The 26,137-nt window shown below is 36.8% G+C and overlaps 1 protein-coding gene across 1 annotated transcript in view; it reads left to right on the forward strand.

The window, feature by feature from the left end:
- Positions 1-26,137, forward strand: part of Slc38a6 (solute carrier family 38 member 6) — a 64,594-nt gene that overhangs the window by 18,450 nt on the left and 20,007 nt on the right. The window contains exons 4-6 of the mRNA XM_042682596.1: positions 4,813-4,865; positions 7,896-7,935; positions 21,612-21,690. Of these exons, the coding sequence (XP_042538530.1) occupies positions 4,813-4,865; positions 7,896-7,935; positions 21,612-21,690 (172 nt within the window). The remainder of the gene's footprint in view (positions 1-4,812; positions 4,866-7,895; positions 7,936-21,611; positions 21,691-26,137) is intronic.

A 26,137-nucleotide genomic window follows, 5' to 3' on the forward strand; every position in this document is an offset into this window, starting at 1 on the left:
ACCGACAAAAAAAAAAAAAAATTCTTATACATAATCTTGAAAATCTCCTGTCCTTACTTTAAATTTTTGAGAGAAGTTTTTCCTTAACAATTAATAGGGAACTAGAAACATGTTTGGAGGAGTGTGCAAAGGGGATAGGCACAGGGAGGGAGGACTGGGGAAGCAAATGCAGTCTCTATATTCAATGTACATTTAAAAAGTGAACTATGTAACTTGAGGGTAGGGATGGGAGAGGGTACATGGGAGAGAACAAAGGGAGGGGTGTGACATTGACCAAGAAGCATTGTACTCATAACCTGACTTAAGGAATTGTAACCCCTTTGTACAACTACTTGATAATGTAATGATTTTTTTTTTTTTTTGGTTAGTCGTGGGGCTTGAACTCTGGGTCTGGGTGATGTCCCTCACCTTTTCAGCTCAAGGCCAGTGCTCTACCACTTGAGCAACAGTGCCACTTCCAGCTTTCTGAGTGGTTTATTGGAGATAAGAGTCTCCTGGGCTTTCATGCCTGGGCTGGCTGTGATCCGTGATCCTCAGATCAATCCTACCTCCTGAGTAGGTAGGATTACAGGTGTGAGCCACCAGCACCCGGCTTGATAATGATAATTTTTTAAAAGAAAAAAAAAAGAAATAATTGAAACTAAGAGTGGTGGCACACACTTACAATTTTTGCAGCTGGATGGTGGTCAGAAGGAATGAGAGTTTGAGGTCAGCCTAAGAAGCTACATAGTGAGACCCCATCCAAGAGAAGGAGAGGACAAAGAGGAGAAAGAGGGGAGAATCATGCTTATATATACTGTTGTCAGTTAAGAATATTAAAGTTGTAAAGATTCATTAATTCTTTTTTTTTGTCGGCCGTGGGGCTTGAGCTCTGGGCCTGGGTGCTGTCCCTCAGCTCTTCAGCTCAAGGCTAGCTCTCTACTATTTGAGCCACAGCACCACTTCCAGTTTTCTGGTGGTTAATTGGAGATAAGAGTCTCATGGACTTACCTGCCCTGGCTGGCTTTGAACCATAATCCTCAGATCTCAGCTTCCTGAGTAGTTAGGATTACAGATGTGAGCCACTGGCGCCCGGCTCATTGATTAATTCTTTTAATGACAACATTTACGTTATAATATGTGTACTGAAAAAGCCTGGAATCTGGCATTTCACATTAGGGGGGAAATGCTAGTTTAAGTTTGTAATGCTTCTTTTAAAATTTTGTGCTCTAAAATATGCCTCAAATTTACCCCTATGAAATTATTATTTATATATTTAAAATATACCTCTATAAAATCATTGCTAAAGACTTTTTTTTTTTTTTTTTTGGGGTCTGGTCGTGGGGCCTGAACTCTGGGCCTGGGCGCTGTCCCTCAGCTCTTCAGCTCAAGGTTAGCGCTCTACCACTTGAGCCACAGTGCCACTTCTGGCTTTTTTCTTTTTGCTTATGTGGTGCTGGGGAGTTGAACCCAGGGCCTCAGGCATGCAAGGCAAGCGCTCTACCACTGAGCCACCTTCCCAGCCCCAAGACTTTTTTCTATTCTAGTATAAAGGTTTCTACTTAAAATCAAATTGTAGGTCTCAAATTCAAAACTGAATTGTAATTGTGCACTGTGGTTAGCAGTTGTAAATACATTTTTAAAGATAGCTACATTATCAAAAAGGTTTTCAAACCTTTTGGGGGAGGGGTGGGGCGGGAGGGGCCTGGTGTCAGTCGTGGGGCTTGAACTCTGGGCCTAGGAGTTGTCCCTGAGCTTTTCAGCTCAAAGCAGCGTTGTACCATTTGAGCCACAGCGCCACTTCCAGTTTTCTGGTGTTTAATTGGAGATAAGAGTCTCACAGACTTTCCTTGCCCAGGCTGCCTTTGAAGCTCAAACTTCAGATCTCAGCCTCTTGAGTAGCTAGGATTACAGATGTGAGCCATTGGCGCCCAGCTCCAAGCCTTTTAACTCTGCTAGATTAAAATTAACAGCTATGTTCTTAATGGCTAAGCTCTATTTTTTCCGTACCCCACTTCTTTCTCATCTAACTTTGTAGTTATAATATATAAAGACCAGACATGTTTTTTTTAAATCCTTATTTTTATGAGCCTATATACTTGGCTATGAAACAGCAAATACATTTTTTTTTCTTTTAATAGTAATTGGCAGTCAAAAGAAAACCCAGGTGTATTTTGAGAGGATGTTTGAAAACTGACTTTAAGAAATATAGGGCTAGGGGAATGGCTTAATTGGCAGGGCACTTGTCTAGAAAGTACAGGCCCTAGTTCAAACCCAAATACCACCAGAAAAAAAAATGATGGATCTTTGACCATTAGGAGATGTATTGCTGTACCAGCTTTGGTATTTGCTAATATGTTCTCTTTAGGGTAAGCACTATGGGGTTATATGCTTTTCAACTATGAGATCTTGCAAACAGTAGTGCCACTGGTTAAAACATGAAACTGTGTGAGCCACAAATATAAGTTGATTCTTAGGAGCCATTGAATTTTATCTTTTTATGACCATACTTCTTGTTCATGTGGAATTTGAATGTAATTTAATATTCTTTTATGATGGAAAAAGAAAGTATGTGCCATATTAATTATATGATAAGCATATTGTCTTCATCTTGAACACATTATCATCTAAGCACCTGAAAAAGCAAAGGTCTCTGAAAGTATGGCACAACTTACATACTTGATCCATGTTAATTTGCCAGTATAAACTTAAATTTGGACAGCATGTATGCAAGTGCTGTATATGGAGAAGTGTGGTATTTCCAAGTTACTTTACTCTGTGATTAATGAAATTGAATGGTAGTTAGACAAACTTGGGATTTGGTGATCTTCTATTCTAAGTGGACAGACCAAGGCTTTAAATGTTTCTGCCAGAAGTCTGACCATCCAGTAATTCCATGCAAACAGACCTAAACTACCGGCAGCCTACACAGACTGGCTTAAGATGGGTCTGTAAGATATCAGATGTGTTCATAGTTGTTTCTTAGTTGGTAATCAAAATAGCTCTGTTGGGCTGGGAAGGTGGCTCAGTGGTAGAGCGCTTGCCTTGCATGCCTGAGGCCCTGAGTTCAATTCCTCAGCACCACATAAGCAAAAAAGAAAAAAGCCAGAAGTGGTGCCGTGGCTCAAGTGGTAGAGCGCTAGCCTTGAGCTGAAGAGCTGAGGGACAGCGCCCAGGCCCAGAGTTCAGGCCCTACGACCGGACCCCCGAAAAAAAAAAAATATCTCTGTTGACATTAGTTAATACTGATCAGAAATGTTTGCTTAGTAAAAATGGGAAATAATATTTTGAGAGACAAAATCTTTCAGAACATGATTTTTAACATTTTCATCATAGAGCTCTTTCACTTCTTTGGTTAAGTTAATTCCTAGGTATTTTATTTTTGGGGGGAGCTATTATAAATGAGTTGCTTTCCTGATTTCAGCCTCACTCTTCTCATTATTGGCATACAGAAAAGCCATTGATATTTGAGGGTTAATTTTATACCCTGCTACTTTGCCAAAGTTTCAGACCAGCTCGAGTAACTTGGGAATGGGGTCTGTGGAATTCTTTAAATACAGGAGCATGTCATCTGCAAAGAAGGAGGGTTTTACTTCATTTTTCCCTATTTGGATCCCCTTTATATTTTTATCTTGCCTTATTGCACTAGCTAGGTATTCTTTTTTTTAATTTTTTATTGAGATTAAGTGATTATATAAATTTCACAAATTTCACAGTATTGTGAGATAGTGATACTTAAAGTACAAACACATTTTAACCTTCATGAAGCAAATTGTCATTATCATGGTCTATAATGTTTGTGAATTCTATGAGCTTTGACAATACAACTATTTCTTCCACATCAGGTGATATGTACATTTCTTTCCTTTTGCTGTTCCCTCTTTCCCTCTCATTCCCTCCCATTCTAGCTAGACATTCTAATACTGTATTGAAGAGGAGTAGAGAGAGTGGACATCCTTGTCTTGTTTCTGAATTTAGAGGAAATGGCTTTAGCTTTTTGCCATTAAGTATAATGCTAGCTGTAAGTTTGTCATACACAGCCTTTGTTATATTGAGGAATGTTCTATGGATTCCTAGCTTCTCCAGAGCTTGCATAATAAAGGGGTTTTAGATCTTGTCAAATGCTTTTTTCTGCATCTATTGAGATAATCATGTGTTCTTGTCCTTGCTCCTGTTGATGTGATGAATTACATTAATTGACTTGTGTATATTGAACCAACTTTGCATCCCTGGAATGAATCCTGTTTGATCATAGTGTATGATTTTTTTTGATGAATTATTGAAGTCAATTGGCCAGAATTTTGTTGAGAAGTTTTGCCTTGATGTTCATCAAAGAAATGGGTCTATAGTTCTCTTTCTTTGATGAGTCCCTGTCTGTTTTTGGGATGAGAGTTACGCTGGTTTCATAGAATGAGTTTGGTAGTGAACTTTCGATTTCAATTTCATGAGATCCCATTTAGTAAACATAAAAAGCAGAGTCCTTGGTGAATTTTTCAAATGGGAAAACTCGGTGTTGAGTAGAAAGACATATTCTACAAAGACATGAAAATCATAGATACTATATCTTATATTTTTGGGTGAAAAGGAAAGATCTGATAAAGTTATTAAGTAGCTTTACCTAAAATGCCAATTAAATTCAATCTTCTTTCTTACTATTTCTTTATTCCAGGATGGAAGTATTGTTGTCATTTTTGTATTTGCATCTAGAACTGATTGGCCTCCATCCTAATAATTGTACTGTTTAATTTGTAATAAAGAAATAACTCTTTTCTCCAGAAGCCCTAGCACACGAATAATTTTGTGTTAAAGTGAAATTTATGGTTTCTTTTACAGCTGTAACATGTTATGAAGATCTTGGACTCTTTGCATTTGGATTACCTGGAAAGGTAATTTTATTTTCTTCTCCTTGTGTACAAAATCCAAAAGGACTTTTTATACTTTTTTCTTCTGTGTGTGTGTGTGTGTTTGTGTACGTGTGTGCGTGCATGCACACGTGTGTGCTGCTCCTGGGGTTTGAACTTGGCGCCTAGGCATTGTCCTTGAGCTTTTTTTGCTCAAGACCAACCCTCTATTACTTGATCCACAGTTTTACCTTCAGCTTTTTTTGGCAGTTAATTGGAGGTGAGAGTCTTATGGACTTTCCTGCCTGAGCTGGCTTTGAACTGTGATCCTCAGGTATCAGCCACTTGAGTAGCTAGGATTATAGGCATGAGCCACCAATGCCCAGCTTTCTTTCTGTTTTAAGAAACAGACAGATGAGCCAGATATAGTGATGTAACCAGGAGGCTGAGGCAGGAGGATTGGGAGTTTGAGGCTAATCCAGCCTACATAATAAGTTACAGCTGTCTAGTCTACATAGCAAAACTTTATCTCTAAAAACAAAGCAAAACAAAGAAAAAATAATGGCAACAGGCAAAGAGGGGAAATTGATTTGCCCTTCCTAAAAATACTTTACTAAATTAATTCAGTACTCAAATGTTTGTATATTTTATCACAGTGAAGGAGAGCAATGTCTTGATGGGTTTTAAATAGTAACAGTAGCCCGTTTTAAGTTTCCCTTATTAAGTTGGTCATACTCTTTGAATAAACCCTCATCAAGACAGAAGAAAGTAGTGTAGAACTAAATTGTAGCAGTATAGAAATTACAAATTACAAATATCTTTTGGGCATTTTGCTGGTTAACTGGAGATGAACTTGCATAGACTGCCCTGGTTAGCTTTGGACCTCAATCCTGCCCGTCTCAGCCTCTTGAGTAGTTAGGATTGTAAGCAAGAGCCATTGAAGTCTGGCTTAACCATTAAAAAAAAAAAAAAAAGAAATTGATACGCTGCTGCTGCTTCCTCTGCTGCTACTGCTGCTTCTTTCTCCTTCTCTTCCTCCTTTTCTTCCTCCTCTTCCTTTTCCTCCTTGTCCTTCTCATCTTCTTCCTCCTCTTCCTTCTTTCTTCTTCTTTTTTTTTTTTTTCAGTACTGAGGTTTCAACTCAGTGTTTCCTGCTTGCAAGACAGATCCTCTAGCCGGGCGCTGGTGGCTCACGCCTGTAATCCTACCTACTCAGGAGGCTGAGATCTGAGGATTGCGGATCAAAGCCAGCCCGGGCAGGAGAGACCGTGAGACTCCTATCTCCAATAAACCACCAGAAAACCGGAAGTGGCGCTGTAGCTCAAGTGGTAGAGCACTCGCCTTGAGCTGAAGAGCTGAGGGACAGCGCCCAGGCCCAGAGTTCAAGCCCCACGGCCGACCAAAAAAAAAAAAGACAGATCCTCTACCCACTTGAATTATATACCTCCAGCCCAAGATTGTAAAAATTGAATTGAGTTACTTACCAGATAAAATATTTATTGCACAACTGTCATACCATGTACTGCAGTAGGTACTAAAGACATAGACACCTGGCTTTCCAGACTTAAATGCTTGGATTCTGCCAGAGTAGAAAAAGTAATTGTTATTTAGATATTATTGTGTTATCTTAAGGAAAATAAAATCACACATTTATCAGTTGTATTAAAGACAGTATACACAGTCCAAAATAGTCTTTTTACAAGTAATTGTGATGATTTGGAACTAATTTTTAAGTAGGTTGAGATGAGTTCCTCCTGGAAACATTAAATGAAAAGGACCACCTTTTTTGGGGGGCAGGGGGCTGGTCCTGGGGCTTGAACCCTGAGCCTAGGCTCTGTCCTTCACCTTCTTTTGCTCAAGGCAAGCACCACATTTTTAGAGACACCTTTTCAAAATGTCAAATCATTAGCTCTCTTCTGCAGTCCTCAAGGATTCTAGGTCCCAGATCGTTTCCCATATAGCAAATGTTTTGTCACTGATAAAAGTTCTGGTAGAGGCAAGCTAAAAGGTGATCTCTTCCCAGACCTCAGAGACTGACTGTTGCTAGTTCACTCCAAACATTAAGTGGTGATCGCAAGCCATTAACATTTGAATGATAAACAGGCTCAAGTGGAAATACAGAGCTTAACCATTTCCTCTGATCACATCTGATTACCAAAATTGGACAATGTTCTCCATAAGTCTTATCAAAGAGTAGAAAATAGCAAGCCTGCAGACTGAACTCAGTCCTCGGACAAATTTTGTTCAGCTCAAATCTTTTTAAAAATTGTTATTTACTTTATAGTTACTTTAAAGTGTTAGTGGGATTACAGTGACATGAATCAGGGAATAAATTGAGCAGCCCCTTAATACAGTGTCTTCCTGTCCACTCAGATATTTTGTATTTTTAGCTGGTTACCAACTAATCATGAAAATTTGAAGGAAAACAAAGCTCCATCATTTATAACTGTGGATCCGTGTTCCCACATGCCATCAGTTGGCCAGAGCTGAATAGCTTCTGCAGCTCCATTGTGAAAGGAATGCCTTAGTATACTACAGTCCCGACCAATTCCTGTTATCTTACTCAGCTTACTTCAAGTGACTGGGTTGGAAACATTTTGCCTAGGTTTTCAGTCAGAGAATGTTTGGGATCTCAAGTTTTCTGCAGAAAACTTTGGGGTTGAGCTGTTCCAAGATAGGCATATGCCACCAGGATGCACTCAGAAGAGTGGATCATTGCCTTTGACAGAAAACTGTATTCGTAAAGCAGGGTGGTAAAGCCAGAAGAAATGGGTTATAAAAGTCCCTACAACAATTCAGTGTCAATTTTTATATGTTGATAATCACCATACTAGCTTTTAACTATTCAAAATTGACTGCCAAGAAAACTTTGAAAAATATTCTTTTTAGTATCTCTGGAATTACTAAAGAAAGGCATTTTCTGTAATGTATATTAATTTTTTGTATTAGAAATAGCTTCCAATATCTCTTCACTTAATACTATTGCAGCTGTTTTGTAGTATTAAATTTTAATAAGTACTGATTTTTTTTGCATTATTCCCCTTTAGTCATCTGAATATGTTTATTGTCTTATAGGTTGTGGTGGCAAGCACCATAATAATTCAGAATATTGGAGGTAAGCAATTGAAAATGTTTCATTTATGCATAGATTAATGGAGTAACTGCTTTTCTCTGGTTTTTTTTTTTTTTTTTTTTTTTTTTTTTTGCCTTATTACAGGTCTATTTGGAAAACTGAAACTCTGGACACAGTAGCCCTGTGTGTTGGACTTATTGTTCTTTCTTGGATCTTTTTTAACAATGACTAATAGGCTTTTAAATTCAGTTTTAGGGGGCTGGGAAGGTGGCTCAGTGGTAAAGTGCTTGCCTTGCATGCATGAAGGTCCTGGGTTCGATTCCTCAGCAGCACATAAGCAAAAAGAAAAAAGCCAGAAGTGGCGCTGCAGCTCAAGAGGTAGAGCGCTAGCCTTGAGCTGAAGAGCTGAGGGACAGCACCCAGGCCCAGAGTTCAGGCCCCACAGCCAGACCCCCCCCCAAAAAAAATAAAAATAAAAAATAAATTCAGTTTTAGCTAAATCTTGATTACAGCCTCATTATTAAGTTGGAGGCACACCTCTAGGAAATTTGTTTTCTATGATTGAGGTGATGATGTTATACAGTGTGAAAGAACTCTCCAGATTATTCTGAGATATTTCTCCTTTATTTTTGTCCTCTGAACTATGTCCACTGGTGGGAGTGGTAATCCATAGGCTGTGTGCACATTAAATTAATGGTAAATTAAAAATGATCAAGTAGTTTAAAAAATAATGATCCATAGGGGCTGGGAAGTTGGCTCAGTGGTAGAGTGCTTGCCTCATATGCATGAGGCCCTGGGTTTTGAATTTTTCAGTACCACATAAACAGAAAAAGCTGGAAGTGGCACTGTGGATAGAGTGGTAGAATGCTTGCCTTGAGCTGAAGAGCTGAGGGACAGCACCCAGGCCCAGAGTTCAAGCCCCATGACCCATTAAAAAAAAAAAAAAGATCCAAATTATCAGAACGACATTGAAATAAAAATTAAAAAATTACTGTTATTGATAGTTGAGCAAATGTATAAAACATTTAAATTCAAAATATATGTATGTTGTAAAGAGGTTACAATAGAGTTGAACAATATCTTAATTTCCTAAAACTATTGACTAGAGTGTTCAGTAAATGCTATTAGTATAATAAATTAGCATAGGGCTGGGAAGTTGGCTCAGTGGTAGAGCGCTTGGTTTGCATGCCTGAGGCCCTGGATTCGATTCCTCAGCACCACATAAGCAGAAGAAAAAAAAAGCCGGAAGTGGCGCTGTGGCTCAAGTGGTAGAGTGCTAGCCTTGAGCTGAAGAGCTGAGGGACAGCGCCCAGGCCCAGAGTTCAGGCCCCACGACCGGACCAAAAAAAAAAAAATAGTATAATAAATTAATATACTAAATCCACAAGAAAGGTTGACTTTTATATTGGGTCTTCTACATGATTATATTATCAAAGGAAGCTTTTATGTATTTATTTATTTATTTATCAGTTGTAGGGCTTGATCTCAGGGTCTGAGTGGTGGCTTTTTCACTCAAGGCTAGTGCTCTACCAGTTTGGGCCACAGCTCTACTTCTGGTTTTCTGGCAGATAATTGGAAATAAGCGTCTCATGAGCTTTCCTACTTGGCCTGGCTTTGACCCATGATCTTTAGCTCAGCCTCCTCAGTAGCTAGGATTATAGGCCTGAGCCACCTTAAATCAGTTTTAGATGTTAACAATCGATAGTCAAATTGCTAGTGATCCGACAATTAAGACTAGAATACAAATCATGAACAATGAGTACCTCTTCAACCTAAAAAGCAGGTAATTTTTTTCTTTTAGTTCTTTGAGGTAGGGCATTGATCAAGCCCAATGTAATTTCTCTTTCCAAATGGAATTCTGGCTCTTATGTAAGAATAAGGAATTAACAACATCCGCTGGAAAGATCCACCAGACATCCCTGACTAGGTTAACATGTCAACTGAAAAGAGAAAATGAAAATTATTATTTTTTACATGCAACCATTTAAAATAAAAATGACACTTTCAATACAGTTCAACTTAAGAGATCTGAGCTATTTCACATTAAGTACTATTCCATCAAATGCTATCTTTATGAGTTTCTTAGTCAAGGAAAAAATTAACATTCCAGAATGGTGCTTGCCATTGTTTTGGAATTCTGAATATCAATGTTTTAATTTTTTCAATTTTCATGAAAAAATGTTACTGAATGAGAAAAATGCTGTCTTGGATGTCTTAAAAATAATTTTCTCCCCATATACATGACTTCATGCTTTACTCTAGAAATTAGAAGAACTTGTCTCTTTCTTAGAGAATTATTTAGTGGCATTGATTTTAAGACCTGATTTGGAATAGTTTAGCAAATGTGTATTACTACTTCTGAATATGAACATAACTTTTTTTCTATTTATAGATTCTGGGTTCTATAATGATTTGTTTGAACTAGATTGAACTATTATCTGACAATTTATGTAGAGTTTTCAGTTCAGGAATTTGGAAACCTGAACTGAAACTTGTGGTGGTGGCACAATGCCCACTCTTGTGTATTCTGTGTTTTTCACCTGGATTCCTTCTTTGTTCTCTAATCTTGTTTTGACATGATTGTATGTCAGCATTTGCTGTTATTAGATTGATGTTATCTTCATATATACTTCTCTCTCGCCTACCATGTTGTAAGCTCTCCAGGGCAAGGATTATGTCTCATTTCTTTTTTTCACCCCCAGCATCTAACACAATACCTGTAACTTGATAAACTGAATGGAGCCAATATAATTTATATGGCTATTTCCAAATACTTTTTAATATTTGGGCTATATTTATTAAGAGGAGAAAAGGGAAACGCTAGCTCCATTACTAGCTTTGAATATTTGAAAGACTGAACATTAAATACAATAGAAACTAGCCTAGTTTATTATTGTTCCAGATTGTAGAACTGTTTCTAATGTTTAGAAGTCTTTAGTGAATCTAGTTTGGATTCTGTATCTGGAATACTGTCTTGGCCTGTTTTGTGCTACTATGACAAAATGCCATAAACTGTGAGTGATTTAGTTTTATTAGCATACATTGTACAAGTAGGGTCTCATTGTGATTGTTTCCATGCATGAATACCATTTATCATGATCAAACTTACCCTCTTATTCTTTACCCTACTATCTCCTCCTTAAGACAATTGCAACAGCTTTCATCATTCTATTTTCTTATTTAATTATTTTTTGATTCATTTTTATTTTTTGCCAGGACTGGAGCTTGAATCAGGGCCTTGCACTCTCACTTGGCTTTTTTTGCCTGTGATCTGGTGCTCTATCATTGGAGCCATATTTCCAGTATTTCACTTTTTAGGTTAACTGGAGATTTGAGCACAAGGACTTTGCCCAGGCTAAGAACTGTGGTCTTTTAGGTTTCAGTCTCCTGGTTAGCTAGGACTACGGGCTTGAGCCACCAGCACCCAGCTTGTATTTTCACGTATGCAGCCATCGTCGTCTTTATTCAGCATCTTGATTAGCCCTCTTCCCTATTACCTACCCCTAGACTAGGTAATTTGTAAGAGTAGAAACTTATTTGACTTTGGAGTTGAGAAAGCCTAAGATTAAGGGACCGTATCTGGTGAGGGCCTTCTTACTGGATCATAACATGGAAGGTATAACATGGTAAAACTGAGTGAAATATCAGATTTAAAGCCATAAGCTCTTTTATAATGGACATAAATCCATTTATAGGGGTGGAGCCCTTATGACTTAAACATCTGCCATCAGGCCCCATTTCCCAACACTTGCATTGGGGACTAAGTTTCTAATTCCCATGGCTTCAGGAACCCTTTTCAAGTGGTAGCACAAATCCTTGTAGGTAAGTTGTGATAATGAGGATGGCCTATACTCCTTTGAAGGTGTTTCTTATCCCTAAAAACATTCAGACAGAGCTAGGTGTAGTAGTATACTCTTGTAATCTCAGCCCGTGAGAGGTAAACACAAGACAATCACAACTTCAAGTCCGACCTAAGGTGCATAGGGAGACTCTGTCTCAAAAATTTTTGTCAGTTGTGGGGCTTGAACTTGGGGCCTGGCTGCTGTCCCTGAGCTCTTTTTGCTCAAGGCTAGTGCTTTACCACTTTTTGAGCCCCCAAGTCACTTCCAGTCTTCTAGTAATTAATTGGAGAGAAAAGTCTCACGGACTTTCCTGCTCGGCTGCCTCAGATCTCAGCCTTCTGAGTAGGTAGGATTACAGGTGTGAGCCACCAATATCTAGCCCAGAGTGTCAAACTTTTGGGAGGATTTGCCTTGCTTATATGATGCCATGGGTTCAGTATTCATCACAGTAAAACAAAAAATAAGGAAAAATCTCCAGAACTGGTTGACCTATTATCACAGAGTTCTAGTGAATAATTTGGTATTTGGTGATCTATAAGTCATCAGTTCTTTGAACTATATTTGTTTGTTTGCTTGCTTATTTTAGAACTTAAAAAGAAACTGCCAGGGGCAGGTGGCTTATGCCACCTTATTACTCAGGAAGCTGAGATCTGAGGATTGTAGTTCAAAGCCAGATGCAGCAGGAATGTCTGTGAGACTTTTACCCCCAATCTGTCAGCAAAAAGCTGGAAGTGGAGCTGTGGCTCAAGTGGTGGCTCTAACTTTGAATGAAACAGCCAAGGATATGCACCCAGGCCCTGAGTTCAAGCCCCAGTACTGACAAAAAAAATAGAAGCAGTCACAGCAATTTTTAATGTGCCTTAAATTTGGAAAAGCTGGGAATGCTTATTTAATTTTTAAAATGATGTCCTGAGGATTTTCTTCACATTGGTTAAACGTTTATTTATTGAGAGCCCACTGAGTAATAACTGAAAACATACTTTCAGAGATTTTTCTTTTCTTAGCCAGATGTGCATAAATTATTTTTTCATTATAATAGAATTTGAAGCTTACTCTTGTGAGCAGAACACTGAGTTGGTCATCAGGTACTTTAAATTCTGTCTACTCTAGTCTCTGTCATTGAATTGACATATTTTGGGGGAAATTTCTCACTTATTTTCCTGGCTTCAGTTTCCCCTTTGTTAGGTTATTGGAGTGGAACGTGACGAGCTTAGGATCCTTTCTCATCCCAAAAATGTGGATTCTAATTTGGCCTCATAGGAGGCATGTTAATTCTGAAAGGTCAGTGAGAGGACATTTGTATTTTAGTTAGGTAATCATGACTTACATTAAAACAGGCTGTTTAACCTTCTTCTTTTTTTTTTTTTTTCTTCTTTCTTCTGATGGTGCTGAGGAATAAACTCAGTGCCTCAAGCTTGCAAGGTAGGGAGTCTACCTTCTACTTCAGCCACATCTCCAGCCTCCCCCACCTCCTTGTTTGCCTGGGTTATTGTCAAAGAAGGGTCTTTGCTTTATGTGCAGGCTGGCTTGTTATCCACTAGAGATGACAAGCATAGTTCACTGTGCCCAGACATTGAATGAGATGGAGTCTCAAACTTTTATGCCCAGGCTGGTTTTGATCCCCTTATCTCCAAGAATTATAATCTTGGGCTACCACACTTAGCACGTTTTGTTTGGTTTTGGCTCTTTTTCGTTATTTGTGTTTTGAGTCAGAGTCACATGGTGTAGCCCAGCTGGCCTGTAACTCAGATCCTCCTTCCTCAGCCACCTGATGCTGTGATTATAAGCATGCATCACCACTTCGCTTTTATTCTTTGTAACATTTCAGCATTTCTTTGTCTTCATGAGTTACAGTGTCCGTGGTGAATCTTAGGAAAAAAATTGAAGAGACAGGCCTCCAAAATCAAAATGCTAAGCCAGGCACTGGTGGCTCACGCCTGTAATCCTAGCTACTCAGGAGGCTGAGATCTGAGGATCATGGTTCACAGCCAGCCTGGGCAGGAAAGACCGTGAAACTCTTTATCTCCAATAAACCACCAGAAAAGCGGAAGTGGCGCTGTAGTTCAAGTGGTAGAGCGCTCGCCTTGAGCTGAAGAGCTGAGGGACAACGTTCAGGCCCAGAGTTCACGTCCCAGGACCAACCAAAAAAAAAAAAAGAAAGAAAGAAAGCAAAGCAAAATGATCATAAATGACTTGGTCAATATTTGTTCCATAACTTTTTTATTGATGATCCAGTTTATTTCCTACATACCCATATTTCACAAATAAGAATAATTTTCTCATATATTTCTATCCCTTCTACCTAGTATGAATAGGCATTCAGTAAATACATATATATTATAAGAAGAAAGGAAGAAATGAGAAAATACAGGAAGAAAAACTATTGGTCGGTTTAATACCACTTTGGAGGAAACAGATTGCTGACTGGCCAGAAGGAGAAGACAATAGAAATATATAAGTGAGCATATAGTTTATTTTGGAAAGAATCTACTGATGGATCTGCTCCCTGTTCCCCACAATCAATGAGGCCCTAAATCACAGGGACAGTAATGTGATCTAATGAGTTGTTAAATTAAAAAGAAGAGCTGGGTGACAGTGGATCACACCTGTAATTGTGGCTACTCAAGAGGCTGAGATCTGAGCATTGTGGTTCAAAGCCAGCCCAAAGCCAGATCATGAGACTCTTCAATTAACCTGAAAAAAAACCAACAAACAAAAAATGGAAGTGGCGTGGCTAAAGCGGTAGAGCTAACTAGGGTTGCACAAAGAGGAGCTCAGAGACAGCGCCCAAGCCCAGAGTTTGCCCAAGACTGGCAAAAAAAAAAAAAAAAGATCTGTCTTTAAATCTTTAAATTTTTTTTAATATTTTATTTTTTATTTTTTTTATTTCATTTTTTATTTAATTTTTTTGGGGGGTCTGGTCGTGGGGCCTGAACTCTGGGCCTGGGCGCTGTCCCTCAGCTCTTCAGCTCAAGGCTAGCGCTCTACCACTTGAGCCACAGCGCCACTTCTTGCTTTTTTCTTTTTGTTTATGTGGTGCTGAGGAATTGAACCCAGGACCTCAAGCATGCAAGGCAAGCGCTCTACCACTGAGCCACCTTCCCATCCCCTAAATCTTTAATTTTTTTAATGAGGAAATTCAGCTAACTAAATTTAGTGATCTTAAGGTTATAGAAATTTTTGCCTTTGAAATGTAGAGAGCTATGTAATAATTTGTGTGTGTGTGTTTAAATCTCTGAATAGTCACAAAATTGAGGCCTGACAAGTAGGTCTTTTTTTTTTTTTTTTTTTTTTGAGGTAGCTCTCTGGTACCTGTTTCCTCTGGAGTTGGAGAAACATTTGCTAAGAGCCATTTCTGCTGGAATACAAAGTCAAGGTGCTTTTCCAGGCTTAGAATTCTGGTTTAGAGAGTTTGAATCTGGTAAACAAACTAGAAAGAATTAAGATTTATAGTAGAAAGTAGGTATCGAAGATTTCTATAAACTTTTTACTCTGATTTGACTGTATTCCTACAAAGGAATGTAAGTAGTTTCTAATTGAATTGAGCTCCAAAGATAGGCTGTTCAGGGGACTTGAATATCACTAGAAATCAAACAGAAAACTTCTTGCTTTGCTCTTACAAAATATGGAGGACCACTATACATTGCATACTTTCCCCCTATTTCCATAAGCCCCAGTTCTTAAAGGAGATTAAAGATTTAATTGTGGCAATGTACTGTGGAAGGAGAGCCCTAAATATAAGTTGCCTTACTGAAAAACTCCTGAAATTGGTGGAATGGCCTAATTTTTCTAGTCTGGCCTGGTGTCCACAAACTTTATCTAATAGTACTTCAGTTTGGGAATCTATGGTTTAAGAGAAACTTGTGGTTTCTAGATCATCTAAACAAGAAGGTATAAACAGCATTTTCAGTTGAGAACTATAAAAATCTCAAATTCTGAGTATCTGAAAGATTCATGACTTAATATGAGATAATATGAAATTACTTTCTGTACTTTCCTTGGAGAGGGGTAAGGACATGGTACTGAAATAAGTCTTGCAGATACACGTTTGCATTGTCCCCAGGGAACTGGGATTGGGCATGCTGTTACAGTGCCATCTGCTGGTCAGTTTATCTGTAATCAATCAGGGCTTTTTTTTTTTTTGGAGCCTAACTGGTCTTGAAATTCTAGAAAACAGTAACAACATATACAAAGTGACCTCTAAATGTTAGAAGAAATGCAGGAAATTTGAGGCAAGTCATTTCCACAAGTATTTCCTTTGGCAAAATTTACTGAATGTTAGTTTAAAGGGGCTTTGAAAATAATGTTTGTATTAGTAATTATTTCTATTAAAGTATATAAGACTTCAGAAAGGTATTCTGGTCACTTTTTATTTAAATTTGATGTCTTGGCAGATGATAAAAACTTTTTTAGGGTTATACAGGAACATTTTTTTCCAACATGTTTTGGTTAAATATGTGTACAAATGCCACTGTTTTGAGTCATTTTTTTTAAAAAATAGAAGATCCTTTTCAGAAAAGAGATTGTGGACTATTTGAGTAGGGATAGAATTTCAGTGGTATGTAGATATTTTATGGAAACTGTGTTAATAAGACATTTCAAATAAAGCAACAATTATCTATGAGTAAAAACAAGTTTGAAATAAAGTTGAATTGCTCTTAAATGCAAAGACAAACTTATTGTTTCCTCCTAAAGTACATCTGTTTGTTTAAGCCTGACTGACTAATCCTTTAAGAAGTTGCTGAAAACCTAATTCTGTTTTTAAAATACCTCCTAGTAATCCTACCTTCATACATATATTTTAAGCATTTAGCAAAATGGATAATTGTCTTTATAAGCTAATAATTTCCTGGGACCAAACTCAGTTATGTTTTTTCACCTTTAAAGTTGCATGTTTAACTTTGGCAAATTGAGAAGTATTTTCAGAGTGTTGGAGAAAATAGTCCCTAAAAGTATAGGAATTCTGGACAGAAGGGTTGATTTTGTTTTTCTTTTTAGGTTTTGGTGTAGTGTTGTATCAGGCATGTGAGAGTGGGAACTAAATCACAGCTGGAAATTTAGTCAGAGCATGATGGTAGATGCCATAAAGTCCTGCCATGAAACGCCATGAATTTTTAAGCACGTTCATCAGACTATCTATCAAACCAAAATGGTATACATTGACAATATATCACAAAGTGAAAATTATAGTGTTGCCAAAACTTCAGATGTTATAGAGATTCTTTTTTAAAAAAAATTGAAATGTTAAACTCCACAGCCAAAAGCCATAATGAAAAATACAAAAGAATAATGTTGGAAAGTTGTTCTTTGGATAGACTTTATTTCTTTTTATTTCTTTTTGTTGGTTACTCTGCTTTACTCCAGTCATAGGCTGACATAGTGCACCAGTTACTGGAGTAAGTTTCGCAAGCCAGACTGGCTGTTTCCACCATTATTAGCTGAGACAATTTATTTCTTTGTGCTTCCATCTCATCATCTGTGAAATAAAGTTTACCTCTCCTGTGTGTGTGAAAATGAAGTGAGATAACTTGTATGTCACTTGAAGTGTTGTGAAGCATAGGATGGCCTTGGCAGTAATAATCCCCAAACCAAAGAAGCTAGCTGTCCTTATGGATCTCTTCCCAGAGCCCCAGAACCCCAGAGCTCCCGCTTGCCTCACATCTTTCCCTTCAGCCTCCCTATCTCAACTCATGTGTTTCTCTTTATGATTAAGTCAACCAATATTAATGCCTTACTACTTGCTATTGCCTAATCAAATTTTACCCTATTTTAGTCCTTTCTTCCTATAACAGTTGCTTCTCCATATGGCTTTTTAAAGAATGCTTTCAATTTCTGTTTTGATTAGGATGACAGACTTTTTTATTTCTCTCACAAGGGCAGTTTCTATGAAATGAGTTCTATTTGTTAGGTTTAAATATGAAAGAAAAAGAATACCTATTTAGTTAATGTGGTGAAACTAAGTGATTAGTAATGGCTAAATAACTGTCATGAAAGTCTTTCTTCCAGTGCTAACCCTGGCGCTGGTGATCTTGAGGACAGAACTGCTTATTCTAGCATGGCTCTCATGGATGCCCCTACTTCAGCTACTAAGTTAGAATAATCTTGCTGTGTCTTTCAGTATGAGTCTAGTTTATGTGTTGATGTCAGCAAAAATCCCTTACAAATTCATTTCTGCCTGTCTCTTAAGTATCAAAAATTTCCTTATGTCATGACTAGAAGACATGAGACAAAGCCGTAGCCGCCAGCTATTTCATTTAGTGACCCTTTTGGTAAAAACAATGGATGTGTGAACTTGACCATTGATATTATAGGTTTAAAACTTTTCCAATTCATTTTGTTGAATAAATTTTTGTTAAATATTTTTGATTATTTATATAAGGGTGAGGTGCAGAGGGGATACTGGTTCATAAGTCAGGTAATGAGTACATTTCATTTTGGACAATGTCACTTCTTCCTTCTGTCTTTGCCAGTTTTTCCCTCCCTTCCCTATCCACAAGTTGTATAGCTCATTTTCAACCTGTGTCTACTGAGTACCATGGCTATATTCTGAAAAAAAATTTTGTGAAGTCACCAAATTATTCTTTTCTTGTGGATGTAATTAAAATGTATTTCCTAGCCTAATGTATATTTAGTCATCTTTTTGTTCTCTGAAGTAGATGTAAGACAATATGTTAAGGTGCTGGTCCTTTCATGAGCATTGATTTGTGACTAAGAAAAATGATTTGACAGTGAATAAGGATAGTGTCTTTCTTTGTTTTACTTAATCAGTGGGGGTTTTCCCAAGGTAAGCTCTGTGGTTTGGTAGCTCTTAAAATATACACCAGCATTCTCTAAGAAAGAAGCTGTATTTTGCTTGTTTTATTATAATTGTGCCTTATACACTGAGGTCTTTCTTGGAAGAGAAACATATGTTAGGTGAGTTCACATTTCTTAAAATATACATGATTCTTCAGACTCAGGTCTACTGAAACAGGACTCCCATTGAAAACTACAGAGTGAAGGCTGCAGCACAGGATAAAAGTGATCAAATGATTAGCCAGGGGCTAACAGAAATTCTGGAAAGAATGACAGATTGTGTATTAGAAAGCAATGTGATCTCATATTCATTAATGCTTTTTACAATGAAAGATCCAAACGAAATAATACAAAATTACTGGAAGAGATGACTGTCTGAAACTTTAGAAATACATGTGATACTAGGTTAATCCAAGCAAGAAAGACTGATAGACAGATAATAAATTACATTGTGCTTGAAATATGCATTCCTTGTTTTGAAGCTAGTTCTCCCCCTGCTCCTTTCCATTTTTTCTGTGCATGGCTATAGTTAAATAGTTTTAGATGAGTTTTGGAAGATTTGACTCATGATTTTCATCAATATGCCATAGGTATATAACCTTTGGGATATATAAAATATTATCAGTACTCTAAAACCTTGAGTAGAGGTGGTTGATAAAAACCTTTCTCCTGCCAGGTACTAGTGGCTTATGCCCGTAATCCTACCAACTCAGGAGGCTGACATCTGAGGATTACGGTTTGAAGCCAGCCTAGGCAGGAAAGTCCTTGAGACATATATCTCCAATTAATCACCCCAAACCTGGAAGTGGAGGTGTGTGTCTCAAGAGGTAGAGTGCTAGCTTTGAGAAAAAATGCTCAGGGGCAGCACTCAGGCTCTTAGGCCTGGCACAAACACAAAAAATAAACAAAAAGAAATCTTCGTTCTGTTTTGTGCCAAATTGATGTCAGTTTTCCTTAGGAGAAAATGAACAATACAGAACAAATGTTTGGCATCTAATCAATTATAATATTCCATAACTAAAAGAATTTGTAGAAATGTCACAGTGGGTTTAGCCAACAGCCCTGTTTCTTCTGGGGGAAAAAAGAAATAGAGATAAGCTATAAAATGTGTATATTTGTATTTCATTACAAAAAAGTCATTTATTTAGCATTTAAATTTTGCTTCGTCGGGGCTAGGAAGGTAGCTCAGTGGTAGAGTGCTTGCTTTGCATGCATGAGGCCCTGGGTTCAATTCCTTAGTACCACATAAGCAGAAAAAGGCGGTAGTGTGAAGTGGTAGAGTTCCAGCCTTGAGCTGAAGAGCTGAGGGACAGTGCCCAGGACCAGAGTTCAGGCCGCATGACCGGCACAAAAAAACAAACAAACAAACTTTGCTTTATCATGGGTACATGTTATTTACTAAAAATATTAAGAGGGTATTTGAATATGTATATGATAATGTGTCTTCATACAATTTTACAAACAATGTTCTTTATTTTCCAGTTAAAGTGGTCACATGATGTCATAATTATGGAGAAATTCAACTACTTTACAATAGGCTGAGAAATACACATTGTTCTTAAAGTATTGAGCCCTTTCATTAAATTTCCCCCAGATTTTTATCAGTATAACTTGGCATTCATTGGTGGGCTTAGTTTTATAAGTACAAGGAGAATGTGAAATGTTTCCTGAAATATAAATAAGTAATAAAAATTAATGTGCACACAGTGTACACTTTTTTTCTTCATGGACATTTTCTTCTTGGCTCTTTCTATACACCTTCTCTCTCTCCCTCCCTCTCTCCCTCTTTCTCTCTCTCTCTTTCTTAATCTCTGCGGAAAGGATGTCAACTTGAGATATTTTTTACTCCAAATCAGCTGAGTTTCTGTATGTGCAAGTATTTAAGCTTAAACTCAAGTATTTGTATATAAGTGAGTTATATATTTTGTGATCATATAAATGAATCTGTTTTTAATAGATAGACCAGAAAGAGTATCATTATAAAGTGCTATAAAATTTAGTTCTTGCCTGTCAGATAAAATGTACAAAACAATGCTAGCTCAGGTTATGATTGTATAACACACAGATGAGCCTGGTAAATAAAATGGAGTATTTCTAACTTGCTTTAGAGAAAAACATTAAATATAGTTTGTTACTTATTTTTGTCTTACGATAATATGTTCATAATGGTTCATAATGGGGTTCATAAGGAGAGAGAAAGGGAAACAGACAGACAATGGGACTTCTGGCCTAGATGTTTCTTTCTAGGAAGGGTGCCCCTGGCTCACACCTGTAATCTTAGCTACTCAGGAGGCTGAGATCTGAGGATCAAGGTTTGAAGCCAGCCTGGGCAGAAAAGTCCTCTGGAGATACTTATTTCCAGTTAACCACTTAAAAACCAGAAATGGAGTTGTGGCTCAAAGTGGTAGAATGCTAGCCTTGAGCAAAAAGCTCAGGGGCTGGATCTTGTGGCTCATGCCTGTAATCCTAGCTACTCAGGAGGCTGAAATCTGAGGATGTGGTTCAAAGCCAGCCCGGGCAGGAAAGTCCGTGAGACTCTTATCTCCAATTAACTACCAGAAAACCAGAAATGGAGTTGTGGCTCAAGTGGTAGAGTACTCACCTTGAGCTGAAGAGCTCAGGGACAGTGCACAGGCCCAGAGTTCAAGCCCCACAACCAGGAAAAAAAAAAAAGGAAAGGAAAAACAAATGGTGAAAGTTAGTAATCATACTTGTTAAACTTAAGTTTCTATGTTAATTTTGCTCAAATTAACCTCTAGTACCTGGGACAGGGGAGATAATATATGAGTTTTTGGAAAACTTCAATAAAACTTGTATTTATAAATGGCTAATAAAATCTTTTGTCTAAGTAGTTTGCCTTGTGCTTGAAGTGCAAACAAAGGGTACTTAATATGCATACTGAATATTCTTTTAAATAAAGCTGCTTATCTCCACTCCTGCTGTAAAGTCTTTGGGCATAGTACCTTGTGAGTTAATCTGTGTGCTTTCCTAGGTGTCATGAACATCTGTGTTCCTCAGTAGATAACCCTTTTAATTGATAATTACAGCATTCTAATAGATTTTAAAAAAATTTTTTTGCAGCTATGTCATCGTATCTTTTAATTATTAAAACAGAGCTCCCTGCTGCTATTTCAGAATTTTTGACTGGAGACTATAGTGGGTAAGAAGAAATATTTCACATTGAATCCATTCGTTTATTAATTCAATATATATTTATTAAGCTCTAGTGACAAGTGAAACAAATGTAGTCCTTGTTCCGAGGAGACAGATCATGTTGGGTAAGTAGGAACAGAGGAAAGTCCTACAGATGTCCATTGGTTCCCACCATGTACAAAGCACTGGCTGGGAGCCACCTGAAGTCCCACATGCAGCCCTTGTGTGCCTTGAGGGTGTGAGAGCAGAGCTGGGGGTGGCGGGTAGAGGGGGAGCTGTTGCTCAGGTCTGAGACAGCTCTTAGGGAAAAGAAAAGGAGAGATGTCTGAGGATGTGGCATGGGACAGGACAGATTTGGGGGTTGAAGGTTCTGAAAAGAGTTTTAAAAAGGGGCAGGGAATGCTGCAGTTAAAATAATTCCTAGAGGAGATTCATATATATGACGATAAATTATTAGGATTAAATTGTTTCACTTCCTGTTTTTAACAACCTTGTGAACAATACCAAACCATAGATTTTTTTCTTTATTCTTTATTAAAAAACAAAAAACACCCAGGTCCTATAGATTATATTGACCCATCACTTTTTATAGGGGAACCTGCAATTATCTTTTCCTTTCACTGTGTAGAATAAGAAAAATTTTTGAAATTGGATTTAAAGAGACAGAATCAATTATTTCAGTTGTTATACTATTTTATATAGTTTTAAAACACAGTAGAAACCTGTCAGTTTTCCAGAGTGGAATATTTAGCTGTTTTGCCCTAATAATCGAATTTGTTCTAGAATTCAGGGGAAGTTTTCAAAATTTAGTTTTTAGCATTGTCAACTTGGTTTCTGTTAAAGAATTCTACTTAGACAAATGCATATACATATTTGTAAGAAGTGTAATTTATTATTTTTATTAATTTTATTTACTTATTTTTTTGTGTGTGTATGTGCCAATACAGGGGCTTGAACTCTCTCTTGGCTTTTTGCTCAAAGCTGATGCTTTACCATTTGAGCTACCTCCCCAGTTCCAGCTTTTTGCTGGTTAATTGGAGATAAAAATATCTCTCCGAATTGTCCTCTTGGATTGGGTATCAAAGATCCTCAGATCTCAGCCTTCTGAATAGTTAAAATTATAGTTGTGAGCCACCAGCACCTGGCTCATAGTTACTTTACATCTGAGTAGAAACCATCAAGAAAATGTGGTAGGAAAATGTAACAGAAGTACCTATGAATTTTCATTATCAGAAGATACTATGTCTTTTATAGCACTTACAATTTGTGAAGTTCCACATTTATCATCACATATCTTCAGCGTTAGTTGCATTTTTATTTCATGACATAAGAAATAGCTATGTGCAACCTACTTTTGTATTTGCTATAAAAATATTAAGAACAGCTTGTTACTCAAATTCTGTGCGAAGAATTTAGATTATAATGTAGGGCAAAGAACACAAGACAATGTGAGGGTAGAATAAAGAATGTTCAACATAAGAGTAAGGAACATGTGTTCTGTCCATTTCATACTAATAAAACAGGATTTAACTTCTTTGGGCCATATAACTTTGAGCCTTAGAGTTCTTTACCTGTTGTTACAGGGATGCTATATTGCCTTCTTTTATTAGCATAATCAAACAACATATTGCATCCACACATACTTGTAGATTTATAGCACAGTGTAAATGTGGAGAATAAAAAAATCCTATTGATAACTATACTAGAAGGAGCCATTCCTTTTTCTTACTCAGACTGCTAGGAAACTCAGAGTTGAACATGAATGTATTGTATAAACTAGGTTAATCCTAATAGCCTTCATATATCCCATATGGATTTTCTTTTTCTTTTTTTTTCTCCTGAATTTTGTGGTTCCTATTAATCTGTCTTAATTACCATGTGCTTGTAGAATCAGGAAGGATATAAATTTATTTCAAGTTTTAGAAATAAAGTAATGTGTGGCAGACCTGGTATTCTGTCTCCAAAGTGATCTTTTGATCTTAACTTTATTTAAAATTAGTTGTCATTTGTGTTGCAAGGTATTTTTCTTGTTTTGTTTTTAAAACAAAAAAATTCCTATTTTCACTCATAAAATGTCATTTTTTATATGTCAGGAATGCATTTTTAATGCTGTATACTTCAAACTACAGTGACCAGTTTGCATCATCTGTGACAATGTTTTAAAATTAACAATCCCATACTATTTAAAATGTGATATATGTTCCCTTTAACACCTTAAAAAGTTAAAAAGTAGCCAAATTTGTTTTCAAAGCTTAATGTTGTAAAGTAATTAAGAAACCAATATGATGGTTGGTAATTGACTTTCCTTTTGCTTCCAGACAGAATTACATAGCAGTATTTCTTCAATGAGATTGATATGATGCTAATAGTGATTTTATTTCAGGTTTGATTTACCATAAATTTTCATTAAGATCTTTCAAGTATGCTTATTTTTTGGCTTAATATCTGATGATTTGATGTATCTTTGTGAAATATAAACCTTCAAAGATATTGTCCAAAAAGAAAGTTTGTATTGATTGTTTTCTAATTTTAAAATTGCTATTAGACATCAAGAGTTATAGTATCAAACTCTTATAATTAATTTTTCATAAAATAGCTTGTATTTTTTAAACCTATGGCTGTTAAAAGTTGGAAGCTCTCTGTGAACATTTAATGGTCTTGTCAGAGGAATCTGATTGACACAATTAAGTTGTCTTGCATTTGAGTTACATAATTGATATGGGATGTGAGTAAGATCCTAATTCAGAACATATGATACTCTTGTTCCATTCCATTCGAGAATGAAATTAAGGCAACTTATAAATAAACCTGGTTTTCATTAAAAAATGGAAAAAACATCTGCATGCCAAAGCACTGCAATACAGCTAAGGATTTATACTCTATATTTTAAACTTGGAACATTTTTATCATATAGGATTAAATTCACAGGTCAGACAAGTTTTTTTTTAGGAAGTATAAAACTTTTTGCTCTCTTTTGGCTTAAAGAAAATAAGTATTTAGATCATGCTAGGAAAGCAGGAGTTCTGTTAGATAATTCTTTTTTTCCCTTTTAAGGAAAAAATTAGGGTCAGTACATTCTTCTAAAATCTTAGTTTATGAAATAATTTTACTTAATATGTAATTTTTGAGATTTCTTATTACTGGTTTACATTTTTCAGGCTGAGATTTTATTTTATAAATGTGATCACTTCTTTGGAGAATATCCACTGCCAAACACAATTCAGTTAGCTATAACAAGCACATAAAATCTAAACTGACTTCAGTGGGTGTTATTATGTTGCCTTCATTGCTAATGATTCAATGATAAGGAAAAGCACTGTATTTAAATGAATATATTAATATAAATGATAACAATAACTGGTTGCCAAATTATATTTTACAATAAATATTTTACTAGTAGAGAAGTTATATTTTACAATAAAGTCATTTTCATACTAAAATTTTGGGTTCATTTCTGTAAAAAAGAGATTATAAAGCATGATTCTGAAGCAAATGAAAGATTATCTGAAAAATACTCTATAAATCTAAGATTGACAAATAGAGAGTATTTCCACTGCCATAATTAAGATGCTATTTTTACACACATAAAATGAAGTTTCTGAACCAGATGATCTCTAAGCTCCCAGCTCTAATATTCCACAGCTCTATGCTGCTTAGTTACTTTGGAAGGGGTAAAGGTCTCTTCAGATACACAGGTTAATGCTTTGGTCACTCACATGACTTTTATGGTCAAGCATGAATTGCGATCTGAAGCAGTGTATAGTAGCTCTTGTTTAGGATTTCCAAAGTATTCATTTAATCTTACTGAAGAGAAAAAGAGTTGTGGTCCTATGGATTATTATACCTTCTTTTTATTACAAACTCATCTTCATGCTATTTTGCTTTGTTTTTCATTTAAAAGAAATTGTCTTATAATAATTTTTATCAGAATATTTACCATGAGGTATACGCTCTTAACAAGGACTTAAATATACAATGCAGTATTGTTATCCAGCAGGGCCAGCAGAACTAACAGATGGAATCTGCCTCGCTGTTCCCTTGGGCCTTTTTCTCCTGGCACTGCAACTGTCTAGGTCTGTTGCTGGGTTCCACAAGGAAAGATATTTCAGACATAGAGCCCCAGGCTTCTTGCCAGCTTCAGAAATTTAGTTGCCAGGTGTTCCTCAGTAAAGAATGTTTTGAAGTTCCAATTTGATTTTTGTTCAACAGTGACTAGAAGATGAATTTGTTGAGTATCCTTTTGTATTTTTAATATGTGTATTTTTGTATTATTTCCTGCATGCCAGGAACTGAAGGACATATGCAGATGTAGAGAGCACAGCTTCAGGTCTGTAAGAACTGGAAGTAGTTGTGCCCAGGTTACGATTCCTGATGCATATATTTTCTAACAACAGGAGTTAGAATAAGGAGGGGAAAATGTGCCCATGGTCACATGGTCCCGCTATTTATGCTAC

Source organism: Dipodomys spectabilis, unplaced genomic scaffold, assembly GCF_019054845.1.
Source record: "Dipodomys spectabilis isolate Male_0828 unplaced genomic scaffold, ASM1905484v1 ptg000073l, whole genome shotgun sequence".
NCBI classification, from domain to species: Eukaryota; Metazoa; Chordata; class Mammalia; order Rodentia; family Heteromyidae; genus Dipodomys; species Dipodomys spectabilis.